This window comes from Rhinolophus ferrumequinum, chromosome 28, assembly GCF_004115265.2.
Source record: "Rhinolophus ferrumequinum isolate MPI-CBG mRhiFer1 chromosome 28, mRhiFer1_v1.p, whole genome shotgun sequence".
In the NCBI taxonomy this organism is placed as follows: Eukaryota; Metazoa; Chordata; class Mammalia; order Chiroptera; family Rhinolophidae; genus Rhinolophus; species Rhinolophus ferrumequinum.
Genome location: NC_046311.1, coordinates 1,734,736 through 1,752,720, shown reverse-complemented (window position 1 = coordinate 1,752,720; position 17,985 = coordinate 1,734,736). Strand labels below are relative to the sequence as shown.

Genomic DNA, 17,985 nt, shown 5'->3' with positions numbered 1-17,985 from the left:
GCGCTGAGCCACCGGGAGCAGCCAGGGAGGCAGAGTCAGAGGCTGGCGTGACCGCGGGCGGGGCCTGGCCGCCGGCCCACGTGGGCACCTGTGCCTGTCACGTTGGCTCTTTTTCCTCCTTCCCTCCTCCGTCCGAGGAAACAGTGGGACTTCGTTCCTCAGCAGCTCCATAGCCACATTTTCTTTGGAGCTTTACTTTCTGTAACTCGCGTTCCAAAAAAACAAGTGATATTTTTATTTTCCCCAAATAAACTTGGATGAAGATCGTTTTTTTCCTAACCGCACTTACCTTCCCTGCGCCGTCCCCGCTCTGTGCTGGCGGGTAATTGGGGCAGCGGGAGGGTGGGCCTCTCTTGGGGTTGCATTTACGTCTCACATCTCTTCCTGAAACGCCTGTCCCTCAAAGGCGGGGAGCAAGGTGGTTAGCTTTACAAGACGGACGCGAGCGAATATGGTGTGGACCGTCAGCGGGGCAGGTGGTGAGTTGGAAACGCTCGCACACGTAGGAGCTCCACGCATGCTGGTTCATCCGAGTTAAAGGAATTTCCTCATATAGGACGTCTCTGCGGTGTTAGTGGACACTGGAGCCTCCAGGAAGGGAGCTAACTGGTTGACCACGGATCCCTTCTCTTGTAGAATCGTAGGGGCCTGATGTGCCTTGTTTGGGGAAGTGGAGACTTGTTTGCACCAGCAGGGACCGGCCCTTCAGTTTGGGGACTTAACCCAACATGCGTTGGCCTCCATTTCAGAAAAAAGTCCAGATCTCGTACTGGAAGCAGGCAGATGATAAGGGTATGACGTCACTGACGTTAAAACTCTAGCCGTCACAAATGCAGTACAGTCTAAAGGGCAGAGGATGACTTGAAAGGACTTTTTTTTTTTTTCAATCTGGAGTCCTTTTCCATGTGTACATTGGTTAAACCAAAACACAACAACTGTCATAGTTCTCAAATTTTTGAGAACATTGTGGAGTCGCTAAATGAAGATCTTGTTTATTAGTGTTGTAAAATTCTTCAGAAGTTCTGAGTGGAATAGTTCCCATTGACCTTGGAATGTGTTTATTTGACACGATGTCTTCGGGCGTAATGGTGGGTCGGCTTCAGCTGCGTCCCTGTTTCTGGAAGGAGGCAGAAAGCAGGAACTGCCCCCCGTCTGAGCGCCGCCGACACCCTGGGCACCCGTTGTCCACCCGCAAGGGTCCTGATTCCCACGCTTGTCCCGAACTGCCTTTTTGAATGTGGTTTTGTAGGCGTGCTTGCCTCTGCCCTGGGTGCGAGGTGGCCTAAGAAAGGCCAGCACCAGAGGTCGTTGCCAAGGACAGTGAACGGAACCAGAGAGGCCCTTCGCATATCCATCTTGCCTGTCGGTGGTCTGAGGACAGGTGCGAAGTTCAGGGACCCTCCACAAAGGGGGAGGGGGAGCTGGAACGGTGTGGTTGCTTTGAAGTTAGGGATGGTTAACATTTCCTGAACGAGCTACCAGAAGTGTCTGGCTCATAAGAAATAACCTGTAAGGTAACGAGGCACAGGAGAGTCTCTCTCTTCTAATACCCAACCTTCTACCCCCCTTCCTCTTCCTCCTTTTTTTTTTTTTAAATTGAAGTTTATTGGGGTGACGATTGTTAGTAAAGTTACATAGATTTCAGGTGTACAATTCTGTATTACATCGTCTATATCTCACATTGTGTGTTCACCACCCAGAGTCAGCTTCTTGTTTGAATTAGTATTTATTCCTGGAAAGGCCTGGCTGTGGCGAGCCGGGCGCCGGGGATGGTTGGAACCACCAGCTCCCCCTGCTGCCTCAGGCCATGCTTTTAAGGCACCCGGGCCTCGCCATTCTCCTTCTGAATGCAGAGGCCACGCGGGGTTCTGTAGTCAGGTTCCGAGTCCAGATTCAGGGAGGTGAGCAGCCTTGGTGCCTGCACACAAATGCCCAGGTGATGGCCAAGCCTCTGAGGACACTGCCTGGGGGGGAGGGGGCCTGACTCTCGGCAGTTTGCCCATGTGGGTTACCAGCGGTTGGTACCAGCGCTGGTTCTTTCATGTGCCTGGATCCCTGGGTGTCTTACCTGCCTCCAGGAGACTGGAGTCCCTATGGAAACTGCTAAGCCGCACTCTTGTTAACCACCTGAACCGTGGCTATGAAATACGGGCACGCTGCCCGGGATATCCTTGTCCGGAGGGGAGAGGCAGAGCCCTGACGGGACGGGCTCACCTGGGTCCTGTAACGATGACCGGCAGAGAGGCCCCGGGCCCGGGCCCTTGGGCTCCGCCCAGGTGGTGTTTTGGTGCCACTGGGCCACTTTCTTGCTTGTTCCTTGGGGGTTCCCGGCATTGACAACACCTGTCGTCTTTGCTGAATTCCAGAAATGGCTTCGGACATCCCTGGATCAGTGACACTGCCCGTTGCCCCGATGGCGACCGCTGGACAGGTGAGGGTGCCCGGGGCCATGCCTGCCCGAGGAGGAAAGCGGCGTTCTGGGTAAGCAAGCTCGGCGTGTCCGGGAATCGGGCCTAATACGTGTTGGGCAAACTCCTGACCTGTTAGGCAAATACTGCCTGTCCCCGTCCTGGAGCACAGGGCTCATTGCATCCTGCTGAGATTTTGCAAGATCCCTAACTCTGCGGGTGATTTGCCTCAGAGTGTTTTGGGCCTCAGCACCCAGCTGGGGACTTCTGTTTGATTGTCCTGTGGGAGGAGTGAGCTCTGGGACCCTGCTGGGCCATCTCTCTGAGGGAGGGGCTCACCCACCGGCCTCCTGAGTTCACCAGCCACAGGGCAGCCCTGCAGCCCCATGGGCAGGGCACCTGCTGGTCTTTCCTCGGGCTGCCAGCCTCTGCTCGGTGGTGCCCAGCAGTTCCTTTGCAGTGGCACCTGGAGGCGGGGCGGCATGCCCTGTGTGCTCCATGCCAGGCACGTTGATAAGTGATGAGTTCGGGAGGGGGGGACCAGAAGGACCCGCGACCCAAAACTGCATGTCCTGTGATGCAGCGAGTCTGTAGCTGTGCTTTGATCTCAAAAACACGCCCGCCAACAAAAACCCCTGCAGGAAAACATCGCTGACCTTTGCAGGCGCTGTAAACGGCCCAAGTCCTTTCCCTCATGGACTCCATTTCACTTCCAACCAAATAAGCATCAAGTGGTAAACACAGTTTCTCTGGAAGTTGAATCAGTGTGTCCCATAAATGTCATTTCGGATCACACAGGGTCCCCTCAGGAGTACAGCTTCCAGTGACAGTGACAGCAGAGAGGCCTGTGGGGCAGCCGGGGCGGCCGGGTGGGGGCAGCTACACCTGAGGCTGTGGAACGGACTGCGGTGGGATGGAAACACATGTTCAGCCTTGTACATTTAGATGTAAAAGGACTGTGGGGGGGAGGGGGTGTGGCCTGGGAAGGAGGGGCTCAGGTCGTCATGGTTACCGGGAGGACAGACAAGGCTGAGAGTGGCTCCGTGTAGCAGCAGCTTCCCCTGACTCCGTGGGCTCCCTCAGGGTCCCCACGCAGCCAGTGCTCCGTCCCCAGCTGCCACCGTCTTCGCAGGGGGACCAGCAGTGCTCCGATGAGCCGTGGGTGCCGGGGCCACTCCTCAGATCAGCTGTGTGATAAGGAAGCCGTCCGATCACCACCCACCTGCTCCCTAAGTGCCGAGCTCAGTAAAGGGGCCAACGCATCACCCTAACTGTTTTGTTCGTAAAGATTCCAGGCCTTTTAAAATCGTTTTAAATGTTGGTGTTCTCCGACTTCCGTCCCCTGGGGACAGGGCCCCATAGCCTGCCCGGTTCCTTTAGGAAGAGGTCAGGCCCAGGGCTGTCTGATGACGGAGGTGGGCTGGGTGGGGGCCAAGGACGGGCGGAGACGCTCAGGCCCACGCCGGTTTGTGAGCACCAGGAGCCGCCTGTGTCTGTGTGTGGGGGGGGCGGGCAACATGCAGGTTGGCGCCGCTGGGAGCAGCTGCAGGGGTGAGGCCGCTCCGTGCTCCTGACCCTCGGCTGGCCTGCAGGCCCTGACCTCTGCTTCTCCCAGCTGATGAGTGGATGGCGGGCTAAGTCTCCTTTCTGAAAAGTCGTCCTGGCCGTCCCTTTCCCTGCTGATCACACACACGGCGTGACACTGCGGCCACACTGTCCATCCACGAGGGCGAGGGCCCTTTGGACAGACCCACACGCCTGACCTTCAGGAGGCTTGTCCTCTGCCACCTGCATTCTTGGGGCCCATGTGCCTGCTTCCTTTTTCCTGTACGAGGAGGGAACCAGCACGCCCTGGTCCCTTGTACTGAGCCCGATGACCTCGGCACATGTCCTCTGTGTGTAAGCATGGAAAACCTCCATTTTTACAGGGCTGTTTCCGTAGTAATTCTTGCAGCCGATGTTTTCACAGGATTTGCTGAAATTCTGTGTTTGAGGCCACCGCTGTTCTAGAACCTCTTGATATACTGTTCTGACCACAGCCTGCACACTTAGCTGAGGGCACAGTCGTTGGAAAGTCGATGACCCCATGGCAGGGCCCCTGCTGCCACTGCCGCCTCCGTGTTCTCCCACTTCCTTCTTTCTGCAAAGGTGGCGCACAGCTGGAGAGGCTCAGGGAGTGGGGAGAGGAGAGAAAGGGGCGGGTGACGGGACAGAGGCAAGGAGCTGCTTCCTGCCCCCTGTTGCTTGCCTGTTCCTTACACTCTGACCTGCTTTTCTGGTGGAGGGAAGTGTCCCAAACGCCCGGATAACCACCCATCCCGCCCTCGTGTTTCAGAGCCAAGTGGCGCTGATCCCTGTGGGTTTTGGCTCCTCTGGGGCGCATGCCTGGCTCTTCCCCTCCCCAGCGAGCGGCTCGGCAAGCCGCATGCGCTGCCAGCAGTCAGGACACAAGGTGAAGGTTCAGGAGTTTCGGATTCTTTGAAAAGTGATTCCACATGTGGGAGACACGAGCTGCAGCAGGTCACCTGAACTGTGTCCTTGTGGGGCGATGGGGTGCCAAGGGGTGGGGGCTTCCAGGGGGGCACACTCGGCGCTTCTGCAGTTCAGGGGAAGCAGCAGCAATGAGATGGGCTCTGCCCCCGCCCACCTCACCCCCCAAGCCAGCCCTGGAGGGGTGGAGGGTGCAGGGTGCAGGCACGTACCGGTCCCTCCCCACTGCCTCGGAGCCCTGTGCTGGGCTTCTAACCTGTCATCACTGAGGAAAACGATTTCCAAATTGTCTGCAGCCCGTTAAGCTAGTGTCTCCCCCGCCGGCTGCTGGAATCGGGTCAAATCACAGGCGAATGTACGTAAGCAGACGCTCCACCGCGCTGGCATGTATGCGCTGGCATGGCTGTCACCTCCGGGCTGGTCCAGGCTCTGAAGGAAGAGCGTTTGCTGGCAGCCGCGTCGCTTCCCTCGTTTATTTGCAGAAGCCTCTGGCTCGTCCAGGCTGGTTCTGTGCTGGGACCAGGCTCCTTGACACAGCTTCTGATCTGTCCTTAGCAGAGCCTAAGTGGATTGTTTGTGATGCGTATTCGATGAAGCATGATTTTTATTACACAGTTGCTGTGACGGAGATTCACGTCTCTTTACACAGCACAGGCTCAGAAACACATGCCTTTTGTGGCTTTGTTTCGGGGCGAGAGTTTGTGCTCCTTGGTGGGAGAGACGGGGAACCGGCGTTTCCAGCCCACCTTTTGAAGACTCAAATCATCCATGCCTGATACCGAACCCAGTAATGTGAACACGACAGCACTTAGAAGTCGTATTTTGGTGTCTCTCCTTTATTATCCAGATGCTTCAGTGTAATCGAGACACATAAAAGACGTAAAACGAAGGATGATTTACTTAGCTCTTCCATAGCAGAAGACGTCAGCCTAGCTACTGTCGTCGCAGATATATGTGTCTGGCCAGGGCTGCTCTGGAAGCTTCTGTATCCCCAGCAATCCCTTTTTTTTTTTCTGTGTTGCTCATCAGCAGTGAGACTTTTGGGGTCCGTCGGTTTATCCTGAGGACGTTTGTGTCCTGATTTCTCTCCTGGGTTCACCCCCACGTTACGCTCTAGTTCTAAATTACTAAATTTGAGTGCTGCCCACCTGTGAGCACACCATGCACGGGTGGGGAGGCACTGTTTTGTGGTCCCGTATTTTCTGAAGACACATCCTGGTTCCCAAGTTCCCGGAGGCCTTCAGAAAAGTCTGGCTCCAGAGTTTCCCAGAGGAGGCCTGTCCCCTCGTCATCCCCTCTGCTAGACGGAGCCCCCGGTGGACCTGGCCCAACCTGGACCACTGACCGTGTGGCTTACTTTCCCGTTTGCTTCACGGGGGACCGGACAAAGAACAGAGCTGTCTCTATGAAAACTAGGGTGATCAGTTTGCCCCACAACTTTCCCAGCTTGTGCCCCAGGAACCCCCTCCGTTCCGGGAAATCAGGGCGGTTGAACACCCTAAATTCCCAAAGGGTCGTGCAGGCTGAAAAGGGATGCCACGTGCAGATCAACTTGAGATAAAAGGCATTTTAAAGATAACTGTACATCTCACACCCCCCTGCGGTTTTGCTCAATGCTTGCCCAAATCCGCTGGAATTTTGATAATGTGATTTCTTTTTCTTAAGCCTGAAATGTTTTTGGCATCCCCGGGGCGTTAGGTCACCTTCATGCTCGTTCCCGCGGTGAACACTAGGGGGCACTGTGGCTCTGTGTGTGTGCGGGTCAGGCGGTAGGTCGGGGAGCCGTATTTTTGGAGCTGTCTCCCAGATGTAATTTTTGGGAAAGGTGAGGTGATGGCTTGCTAATGATGCAGACTCTTGAGGGCTTTGCTTCATTTAGGAAGCCATGCACCGGTCCCCATTTCCCCAGTGTGGCCACTGCAGCCGCTGGCGGGTGCCTGGTGCCCACCCTGCATTGTTGGGGGGCATGCATGTCTGTGTCTCCCGGTGGCGTGGACGTGGTCTCTAACTCTGCTTTCCCGCTCTCATCACTTTCGTCCCCACCTGCCCTTCTCTGTGCAGTTACTGTGACTGTCATCTCTCCCAGGCATCTACTTCCTTTTGTTCTTTTATTGCCGGCAACCAGCGCAGCTCTTGTGCCTAGAAATCAGGGGTCCCATCAGGTCATCGTCCCAAACAGACTGAAGCCCAGATGAGCCCTCTGGCCACGTGGCACAGAGAACCAACGAAAGCAAACACGTGACACCACTATAAAGAAGAAAGTGCCCTCTAATCCCTGCCCTCCATCCCCACGCTGCCCCAAGAACACGATGCATCTCCTGAGGGACGTGCCTGCACAGCCTGGCCACTGCCTGGTGGCCGGGGTGTCCTGTGCCTCCCAAGTCACCCATTCCCCACGGGAGCCCCTGCCATGGGAACCGGGTGCGGTGGGGCTGACAAGCCTGGGAGAAAGGGGCCAGCAGCTCTGGCTCCATCCGTAGCTGTGGTCTGTCACACACGCACCCTCCGTTTCTGTGCCCAGCTGCTCTGACACGCAGCTCTCGATCCCGGCTCTCAGGCGGCTGGTCTCCCTTCTGCTTGGGGTTCGTGGGGACTCTGCCTCACTTAGTCCCTCAGTCCCACGAGGAATAAGAAGGGAGCACAGTGGGTCTGAGACCTTCTTCCCCAAGGAGCCCCACTCCCCCAAATGTCCTCGAGAGCCAAGACCTCTGAACTACTCACTGTTCTCAGAGACACCAGGTGAACTTTGTACTAATTAAGGACCCCTCTGCTGTGGCATCTTCAGTGGCAATTGAACTCTCACTGGAGAGGGCTGCTTTCTTGAGGAAGCGAGTTTGGGGTGGTATTTAAACAAATATCTATCAAGACCTTTTGTTTTATGTTTATACCGAGAGGCCCAGTCAAGTGGGAATCTAAGTATTTATTTAGGGAATTTCAACAAGCACAGAGCCGCAGTGAGGAGCGTGGGCCCCGAACGAGCCTTTCTCCTTCCACATCCATCACTGGGGCCTGGACCTCATGGGATAATGACCTTAAATGTCCTTTTCACTTTGACTCACCGAGACCAGCCAAGTTCTCACGTAGCAAACCAGTAGGATGTCTTCTTTTCCTCAGAATCCCTCTAATTACCCTTAAAACTTCCTGTTTTCAAAACCCCTTGAGCTTTCTTACTCTGTTAATGTACCACAAAAGAAAGGAAAAGGGGACATCTCAATGTGGAATAAGCGGTGTGGAGGGGAGCAGCTGTCCCCTGGGAGGTGGGAGGCGAGGCACAGGGGCCTCGCAGCACAGCCTGAGCCGTCCAGGGTGGCCTGTATCGGGCTCTCGAGGGGACGAGGCGAGCCTTCGGCACTTTTGCAAACGTTCCCAACCATGTAATCCCATCGCTCAGCCTGAAGACCTTTCCTCCTGCCTTTTCTTATCCCGAACCGGCTTGATCCCTGTGTGTAGACATGTTTTCCTGCTCTGCCAAGGGCTGTGGCACTAGGACAGCCATTGGATCAAATAAAGTTCCCTCGGCCAGCAGCTCATGTCACCAGTCAGATGTCCCACCTGTGCGGAGGCTCATTTGTGACCTTGACTTTCCAGAATGGACTTCGACGATGAAGATGGTGAGGGTCCCAGCAAATTTTCAAGGTGAGTTTACTTTACGTTCCTTCAATTTAAAGAAGCCCGTAGCCAGCCGTCACCTTTGTCGTTGACAAAGCCCCTGCCTGTAATGTGGCCCCCTGGTTTGTCCCTCATTCTGTGCCAGTATTGGGCCCGGTGGCGAGGAGCTAAGTAGCAGCCTAAGTTATCGAAATTTAAGTAACAAGGTATTGAATTTGTTGGCTTTTAAAATTAAACAGTTACTGCCAGTTTTAATGGATTCCTTCTTAAAAGACAGACCTAGAGTTCATGTTTAGAAAAAACAATCAAGAGAAAGCCTCGTTTTCTACCACAGAAACTAAGGAGAAATGAAAGAAACCTGCCTGGTGGAGGCAGGATATAAAATTAGGCTGTGAGCTCCTAGGCCTTGGGTCACGTGCTGGCCAGGTGACAGCACCTGTAGGTGGGCCGTGTGGCTGTCCGGGGCACGACCGCCTCCCAGAGAGGATACCGGCTCACAGGTGCCGGGGGTGGTCTGTGTAGTACACACACGAAGGACCAGGCGGGCCCAGCCCTATGCCTCTTTCTTCTTCCTCCTCTTCTTTATTTTTTTGGTTTTGTTTCAGTTGTAGTTTGGCAATGTGGAGGAAAAGTTCCGTAGGAAGTTTGGCAACGTTGAGAGAAAGGCACGAACCGTTCCATCCGTCTTTGCAAAATCCCCATCTGCACTCAATTTATTTATGGAAGGGTCCACCTTCACATTTCTCCCCATTATCCTAACGTCCCTAAGGCCTGTTTGTGGATGAACTTGAAAGCCTGCCCCAGGGGGCGGATACCTTCCCGGGCATTGACAGCCTTGGTCTGGAGTGACAGCCTCGGGTATTGTAAACATGTTTTTCGAAGAACGAGGTCCGTGTGGGGCCCTAGGCCTGCGCACCTCCCCACGGCCGTTCCTTTGGGCTGTGGTTCCTTGAACCCATGACGTGGTTGTGTGTGGAATGCACTTCCCCTGAATCCACGAGGAACACGCATCTCGCTACAATTCCAGGGCTGCCTGGGGCCTCCCAGTCCAGTCGATGGACACACTTTTCCTCCTTGAGATGAGAACGTTGGGTGCCGGAGTCGCGAGGAGATGGGGGACACTTGAGCTCTGATGGCGCTAGAGGGTCTCACCAAACACGAGTGTGTGTCGTTTGTGCCTTGGTGCAGACAGAACCTCAGCGTGGATGTCCACCCATTTGGAGGGCAGGTTGTAACAAGACAGGGTGCTCTGTTCCTGAAATGGAGGCTCATGTCAGACGTAAGGCTGTGTCTCTCCATCCCCGTAGCTCCCATTATACACAGCCTCCCCGGATGAGGAAACAGACTTGATTTCTCTGGATCAGAATTCTCCTTAGATAACCTTCCATCCCATGTTGACTCAGGAAACCCTGGGATCTCAGGACAGAAAACGGGAGAGACTCGTGGAGTGGCATATGTTGGGCACGGGCGGCCCGTGTCAGTGACGAGGTGACACTGCAGGGTTGCAGAGAGCTCGCTGTATCCGGTCCTGTCATTAAGAAACAGAAATGCTGGACTCGGTACCATTCTCTCACAAGCCCGTCAGTGAACCCGTTTTTACGTATAGTTCAGACCCCGGCTTCTGTGGCCCATATCCTTTCCCCCAAACAGGAAAAATAAGAGGAAAAGATGGGACCTGCTTCTAACACATGCTGGGATTCCCAGGGTTGAGGGTGTGGGAGCCCCAGGCCACTGGACTCCATCACAGTGGCGTAGCTGATGGACCCGACAGCCGTGGCGCATGGGAGCTGCTCAGAGAGGTGCCTGAGGCTGCCCCCCGCCCCCCACTTTGCCGGTGGTTGTGGCTGCTGACCAGTCTGCTTCAGGCTGTCCCCTGCCAGCAGAGGGAGAATGTCTGAGTTCTTTCTGCTTGTTACAAAGCCCTTAGGTACCCGGGAACAGTGAGACGATTTCAGGACATACTTAGACGTGGAACAGAGGCATGTGCAGGATCCTCTGCCGCCCCCACCGAGACAGACCCTCGCTCGGGGTCTGAGACCCGCTCTGCCCAGGGTCCCCTGTTTCTCGGTGACTGGGTGTTATCAGCGTGCCGTGTTATCCTGTTGGCCAGTAACCCCTGACTGATGCTTCTCTTCTCCCCCATCCTGGTCTCGTGCTTTCGGGAAGAGAGAACCACAGTGAGATCGAAAGGCGCAGGCGGAACAAGATGACACAGTACATCACCGAGCTGTCGGATATGGTGCCCACATGCAGCGCACTGGCCCGAAAGCCAGACAAGCTCACCATCCTGCGCATGGCGGTGTCGCACATGAAGTCCATGCGAGGCACGGGGAACAAGTCCACGGACGGCGCCTACAAGCCCTCCTTCCTGACGGAGCAGGTACCGGTCCCTCCCCCATCGTTACCGGAGGGGCCCCGGGCTGAGACGAGCCCCGTGGGGAAGCTGCGGGCTTCAGGGCTGAGGAAGGGAGGAAGTCAGACATTCTGTCGTCACGCGTCACCGGGAAACTGTTTGCGGGTGTGTGTCCGACCTTTGCGTCTTCTGCTTTCACGTGTGCTGTGGACCTTGACGAGGCGTCACCCAAACCTGTGCTCAGTGCCTGAGCAGTGCGCTCGCCGTGCTGACACGGGGACAAGCCAGCGACAGTCCCGCAGTCCCTGTGTGCTGGGGTCCCGGTGGCCATCCTCACGATGGACGCTTTGGTAGCAGTCGTAATAATAATGACAGGACACGAGAGCTGGCGCTTTCTCCCGGCCTGGTTGGAGCCATGCTTCTCTGTGCATTATTTCATTTCCTGCTGACTCAGGCCCAAGGACTCCGCCGCTGTCATTCATCCCTGTTTTATAAAGGAAGCCGAGGTGGTTTGTCCAGAGTCCCTCGGCTGCTCGGTGGTGAAGCCAGGAGTTGGCACTGCCCGGTGGGACCCCAAAGCCCTATGTAAAAAAAGCCCCCCTCGCCTGTGAATAGCTGGAAAGCGCAAGCCCCTGAAATGGTTAAAGGGATGGGGTTTTCGAGATTGGCTGTGTTCTGAGTCCTGGTCACACGCTGGTCCTGGGACACGTGGGCAAACGCGCTTAGCTTCCGTTTGCTCGTGTCCGAGATGAACACTTTTGCAGGATGAAGGAGCTGATGGGTTTGAAAGCACTTTGTGCAAGGTGGTGGGTGGGGAAGCATGACAGCGTGTAGCTGGAGGAGGCACCGGGAGGGTGGCCACAGTGAGAGCGGGCAGAGGTGTCCTCGGGGTGGGGGGAGGTACCCGGGGAAAGAGGCAGCATCGGCGGCTGTGAAGGCGCCCCAGAATGTGCCTGAAAGAGGGGCGCCCGAGAGGATTCCACATGAGAACAGTGAGCCCAGAGCCTTGGAGGCAGGAGCAGAAAGGCGTGTGGAGAGGCAGAGGGTGTGGCCACGTAGTGCCTGGCGTCCAGGTGTCAGGACCGTGAGGCCGTGGGGTGGCCGTCCCCGGGAGCACATGGAATAGGGTGGTTCCCTTGTCAACAGGGGCGCGGTGACAGCTCCCACCGCATATGGCTGTGGTGACAGGTGAGGACGGCGACCAGAGCAGGATGCTGAATGCGGGACTTGGGTGGAATGAGGGTTTCATAGCTGGTAGGTAAGCAGGCAGAGGTCCATTACGCAGCTCCTGACGGCTCGGACCAGTAAAAAGCTTTTTCTGTCCGTGTGTTCCATCCTTAGAGAAAGCCTGTTGGGTCAACAGTTGGAAGGAACCTCTTTGTCTTGAAGGAAGCAAGGATTAAGGAAGAGGGCTGAGAAGGTGGTGTGCCCGTTAGCGCCCCACCCCCTCCTCTCTCAGTCACATGGCACTTGTTGACGATACAGTGGCTACAGTAGTTGAGCGCCTACTGTGTGTCAGGCCCTCACTAGGTCCTTCACACACAAGAGCTCATCGAACCCCACGAAAATGTCACTGAAAAAAAATCCGTGTGGAAAAACACCGGAAGCTGAGGGTGTTGTCAGGGGCCCAAAGGTGCAAAAAGTCAGGAGCACGGAGGGTGGTCTCCTTTTACTCCAGAACCCAGGCCCGTCGGCCTCACTGAGAAATGCAGGCAAAGCTGAACCTTGGTAATGAGTGACGTGCTCCCGGAAGACAAAATCTGGGGAGGGGGGTGGAGAAGGAGAGGTCTGTGCCGAGCGTGAGGCGCTGTCCCCACCGACCTTCCCACAGCCTCGCAGACTGGACACAATTGTGGAAACGTGAATGAGGTCATCAGCCTCCACTTCCTGTGCTCCGGTGACAGAATCGTCTGCTTTCCCAGACACCCTGTCCATCTTCCTTATAGTCTTTCCTGTAAGGAAGCTTTTCCCAATACTGAAAATAAAAATGCTGACCGAGTTCTGAGCTAAGGAAGCATCTAGGACACACAGAAGTGCGAAGCCAGAGAAACCAACTAAGTAAACCTTCCCTTAGACACAGTGCAATCCACCCTCCTCTCCCAGGCAGAGGGCGTTAGAATTCGGACCTAGCCAGGGGCTCAGAGACGCTCCTGAAGCCCCCAGGTGCCGCTCACCAGCAGGTCCACGGTTTCCACCCAGTGGGGGACGAGGTCCGGCCATTCGCCTGCAGGCAGCTGGCCCCAGGCCATGCTGCAGGGGTCCTTCCACGTGTGGACGTCTTGGAACAAAGGGTTCTGAGCGCCTTTGTTCTCTGGGGCCTGAGCTGGGTGGGAGGTGGTGGGAGGTGCACGGGGGAGCGAGCTCCTTGGTGGGCAGGAATGGAGCCCGTGTCATGGAGCGGGCAGGGGGACTCCTTGGCTGTCTGTGAGAATGACGGGTAGGCAGTTCCATTGGAGCTGCCCTCAGGCACTGCAGAGAGAGAACAGCTCATGGTAACCACGTTGATCTTGCCCCATCCACGGCCCTCTTGGGCTGCTGCCAAGGCTTCCTGCTGCCCGTTCACTGATCCCAAACCGCTTCCTTCCTGCTTCGCTGCCAGTCCTGAGCCCGATGAGTCAGTGTGGACCCAGGCCTGGTGCACTTCCCTCTCTTCTCGCTGTAAAGTGACGTGGGCAATGCTATATGCCCTGCCACCTCCTGGGATCACCCTGAGAGTCTGTTGAGATGTCAGCTGTCAAATTGTTCTGACAGACACGCACATGCAAAGTGATATTCTTATACTCAGTGCTAGCCCTCAGCTCAGAAACTACAGGAAGGGAGCATGGCGGGCGGCGGCTGGGGAGACATGTGGCCCCTTTCCTCCCTCTGCTCACTTTCCCATTCTCCTTCCCTTCCTGCCGTGATCACCTTTGTACCAGGCCCTTCTTCTGTTCCAGTGACACGTCTGCAGTTTGAATATGCAGGTGACATCCGGCACCTTCTCTGGTGATCACCCTTTGCTCTCCTGTTCCCCTGAGCGGATGTTTCCTCTCTCCCTAAGGGAAGACTAGTTAAGACCGGCCTAACAGTGTTTAAAGTAGCTGAATCTCAGGGCTCGTACAAGCCCTGTGCATTTTTTTTAGTTCATTTTCCAACTAAAAAAAGCAAAGGTTCCAGAGCTATGTGCATATCACCACGAGTATCTGAATGGAAGGTGAAGGTTGCTGATAAGAAAACAGAGTGGGCCAGGCTTTGCCCTCGTCCTAATCCCGATCTTGTTGCCCCAGGAGCTGAAGCATCTCATCCTGGAAGCGGCTGATGGATTTCTGTTTGTCGTGGCGGCCGAGACCGGGCGTGTCATCTACGTGTCTGACTCCGTCACGCCCGTGCTGAACCAGCCCCAGTCGGAATGGTTTGGGAGCACGCTGTATGAACAGGTGCATCCTGATGACGTGGAGAAGCTGAGAGAACAGCTGTGCACCTCGGAAAACTCCATGACAGGTCAGTGTGGCTCCCTCTGTGGGGCTGGGAGACCCTCGAGAAAAATTTCTTCCAAGAAACAGATCAGGAAGCTGAAGGTCAGAAGAAGCAGCCCCAAGGTGAGGACAGGGTACGTTCAACGTGGCTTGGGTAACAGCGTCATTTATCCTATCACGTTTTAAGAACTCACTCTTAATACAGCCCTTTTTTCCTCTGTTTTACCTGCAATTAGAGACGTTGACAGTAGGAGGCGGTGTTGATGCATTACCTGGAATCGCCTCTCTGTAGTGAGGTCCAGTGTATGATGTATTTCTTACCCAGGCCTGAGGACCTGAAGTGAAGTTCCGTGGAAACATTTAAAAGCAGTCAGTTGTGCTATAACACACATGCATGTGATTTAAAAATCTGCAGTGCAGAAAACTGTGAAATAAAACCACAGGGAAAAGTGGGTTAGGAGCACAACACTCAAAAACGTGTAAGACAGAGAAAAATAAAAATGGGAACCTAGTAAAAATGGGAGCACAGCTTTGCCCTTAATCATGTCCTCAAAGGCCCCATGTCCAAGTATAGTCCCGTTCTGAGGTCCTGGGGATTAGGCTTCAGCATGTGAATCTGGGGAGATACTATCCAGTCCATAATCCTTAAAATGAGCCCGAATCGGATGTTGTCGAATGTGGCAGAAGTACAACTGTTTCTGGACGATGGTAGTCATGTTCTCAGTGTTGGTATGAAAGGGAGGAAGAGGAGAGAGCGTTCAGGCGTGAGGACAGAGTGTGTTGTCTCATCTCTGTGTCTCCTGTAATGGGGACACACGACCTGGCCACGAGCTCTACGTGTGTGCAAAGCAGCGATGCTGAAACACACTCTGAGAAAGACGTGCTCTGGGCTAGAGACGTAGAAAAGCTCGCTTACAAATTGTAAGGAACTTGATGAAGTTAAGCATCTGGGAAGGATGGGTGACAGAAAAATAGATCACCCAGGAAGCGGTGGCCTGACAGTTGAAGTCACCTTTCTGGAAAGAGCTGCCTTTCCCCAGATTCTGTAGTTGAGCACAGGATGTGGCTTTATGAAACGCCATCAGGATGGGGCAGATGGCTGGGGAAGTGGTGGCCAACGGCTTAGCTCACCCGCTCACCAGGGTTGGGTGGACATTTATGTACGTGGGAAGTCTTCATGTGTCTGGCAGAGTTCAAAGGGGCAGCGTGAACCGCATTTGGACAGAAATGTCCTTGGAGTGGACACCGGATGGTGGCCGTGGCAGCCAGAGCCAGTTTGGGGGTGGGGTGTCTTTCAAGATGTGGGAGCAGACGGCTGAATGGTGACCAGGCAGGCCTCTGAGCTCTCTTTCTGGCCCAGCTCCTCTTCTGAGGAACAAAGTGTCCTGTGGGCGGAAGGGAGGACTGGGCCTCTCTGGGAGCTGTTGGGGTGACGTGATCCCCAGCATGGATGTACACCAGGAGGCGGGCGTGGAGGAGCTCACTGCCCAGCGCTGCCTCTGGCACGGGCCTCAGCGAAAGCTGCCCTCATGACAAGGCCAGAGCTGGGCTTCGTGGCCAGCAGAGTGGGAGAAAGGCCATAAAACTTGGAGTAAGAAAGCTCAGGGATGACTTAAAGCCTTCGGTTTTGGGACGAGGGTCTCTGAAACCCTTCTGTCCCTTGGACAGGTTTCCTTTGAGGCCTGGAGAGGGGGTGTGGCCCACTGCCATCAAGGAGCTACACACACCCATGACCTCTGAAAACGTCCTTGCCTTTTGTGGCTTTTGCTTTTCTTTTTTCCTTCCTTTCCCTTCCTTTCCCTTCCCTTCCCTTCCCTCCCCTTCCCTTCCCTTCCCTTTCCTCCCTTCCATCTTTCTTTCGTGTGTGGTAACAACGTGAGCTCTATTCTCTCAACGCATTCTGACGTGCTCCTGCTGTCACGCTGCACTGTTGGCTTTGGCTCCGTGCCGCACAGCGGATTTCCGGGATGCCTTCGTCCAGCTTACTGAATCTTTGCACACACTGAGCTGCCGCTCCCCACGTCCCCCCCACCCCAGCCCAGCCCCAGCCACCCCTGTTCTGCTGGCTGCTTCCGTGAGTTTGGCTGCTTTAGATTCCTGGTGTGCAAGCCGTGTTTGTCCTTCTGCGACCGGCTTATTTCACGTAGCCCCGGGGCATCTAAGCTCATCCACACCGTGGCACACGATCGGCTTCCCTTCTTTTTAAAGGGGGACGAAGCTCCGTCGAACGTATGTACCACACTGTCCATCCCTCTGTCAGTGACGCCTGGGCCGTTTCTGTACTTGGGCTGCTGTGAGGAGTGCCTCACTGAACTTGGGGTGCCGATACCTGTTCGAGATGCTGCTTTCAGTCCTTTGGGGCGCACACCACACCTGGAACGGGAACTGCTCCTGGGAGGGCCTCATTCTGGGCGGGCTCTCCTCCTATGACAGCAGAGGTGCTTGTTCGCAGCTCTGGGCCTGTGTATACTGGCTGGGCAACACCACAGAAGCACTGCTTCCCCAGTGATCTCAGGACGGGCCACTGGGCCCCCGGGCCACCTGCCCTGCCCAGCTCCGGTGTCTCAAGCATCAGAGCGTGTGAGCCAGGATGTGGGGCCAGCTCTCCACCCAAGGCTTGGGGACCCACGAGCTGGGAGAGGCAGGCAGGGTGCTGTCACTGAAAGGAGGAGGGGACGCTGACAGGCACACCCCAGGTCTGCCTAGGCTGGCCGGGGGAGCAGTCTCAGCCGTGTGAGAGGTGGTCCCTGTGGGGAGGGTGGGGGTTCTGGCCACAGGGTTACGTGCTCCCCGGGTCACGGGATTGAGTGGGAAATGGAGCTGGTGTCAGCGACGGAGGAAAGGCTGCAGGAGTAATAACCATGGACCTGAGAGTGACCTGAGCCCAGCTCACGGGCACAGCAGGGAGCCGAGGAGAGGCCCAGGGCTTTCCAGGTGATGCCACCAACCTGGTGATGCCACACCTGGAACTGGATATGCCCGAGGGCTGGGCTTCCGAGGGGAAGCAGCGCAGCCAGAGCCAAAGGGAGCCCAGAGGAGCGGATTCTCCTGTGTCTTCATGGTTCTCCCAAGCCCCCTGGGGCTGCTGACCTGTGGAGACCGGAGACGCCGTGTCAGTGACGGCAGGCGCTGCGCTGGCCGGGGTGCCGATGTGGCGAAGGTTAAGGCCGGACTCTTCCAGAAGAGTGTACGAGGCCGTTCCTCCTGTATTTCCCTTCTGAGGCTCTGTTTCTGCTCAGCTCCTCCTCCCTTAAGAGAACTGGGTCAACATTTTGGTCCGGTGTAGCCAGAAACTTTGCAATAGGTGGAAGTGTCTAGCGGTGGAAAAGCGTGCAAGCCAAGGCTTCGTTCGTTCGTTCGTTCGTTTCCTGCTTTCCTCCACCGTTCCTCTCTTCCTTTGTCCACTCATTACTGCATTTCCTCACTTACTCATCTATTCAGCAAATACCTATTTGCATCGCCATAGGAAGGTCATTCCCTGTCACCAGCAGCTTGCTGACTGAATGGACCCCATTGCCTAACTGTTCCAGCCTGGGTTCTCTGTGATAGTCCTGGGGGAGCCAGGTAGTCCCTGAGGGCTTTGGCTGGAAAGTCCCCGTACGTGACTCACCGTCCCGATCAGCTGTGGTCAAGCTCCCCTTCTCCCCGCAGAGCTTTGCTGAAGTCCAGA

General features: G+C 55.6%; 1 protein-coding gene across 5 annotated transcripts in view; it reads left to right on the top strand.

The window, feature by feature from the left end:
* Positions 1-17,985, top strand: part of ARNT2 (aryl hydrocarbon receptor nuclear translocator 2) — an 89,556-nt gene that overhangs the window by 18,336 nt on the left and 53,235 nt on the right. For all 5 annotated transcript variants that reach the window (XM_033100353.1, XM_033100356.1, XM_033100352.1 and 2 more), the window contains exons 2-5: positions 2,367-2,481; positions 8,487-8,534; positions 10,674-10,887; positions 14,127-14,340. In XM_033100353.1, coding sequence (XP_032956244.1) covers positions 2,367-2,481; positions 8,487-8,534; positions 10,674-10,887; positions 14,127-14,340 — 591 coding nt within the window. The remainder of the gene's footprint in view (positions 1-2,366; positions 2,482-8,486; positions 8,535-10,673; positions 10,888-14,126; positions 14,341-17,985) is intronic.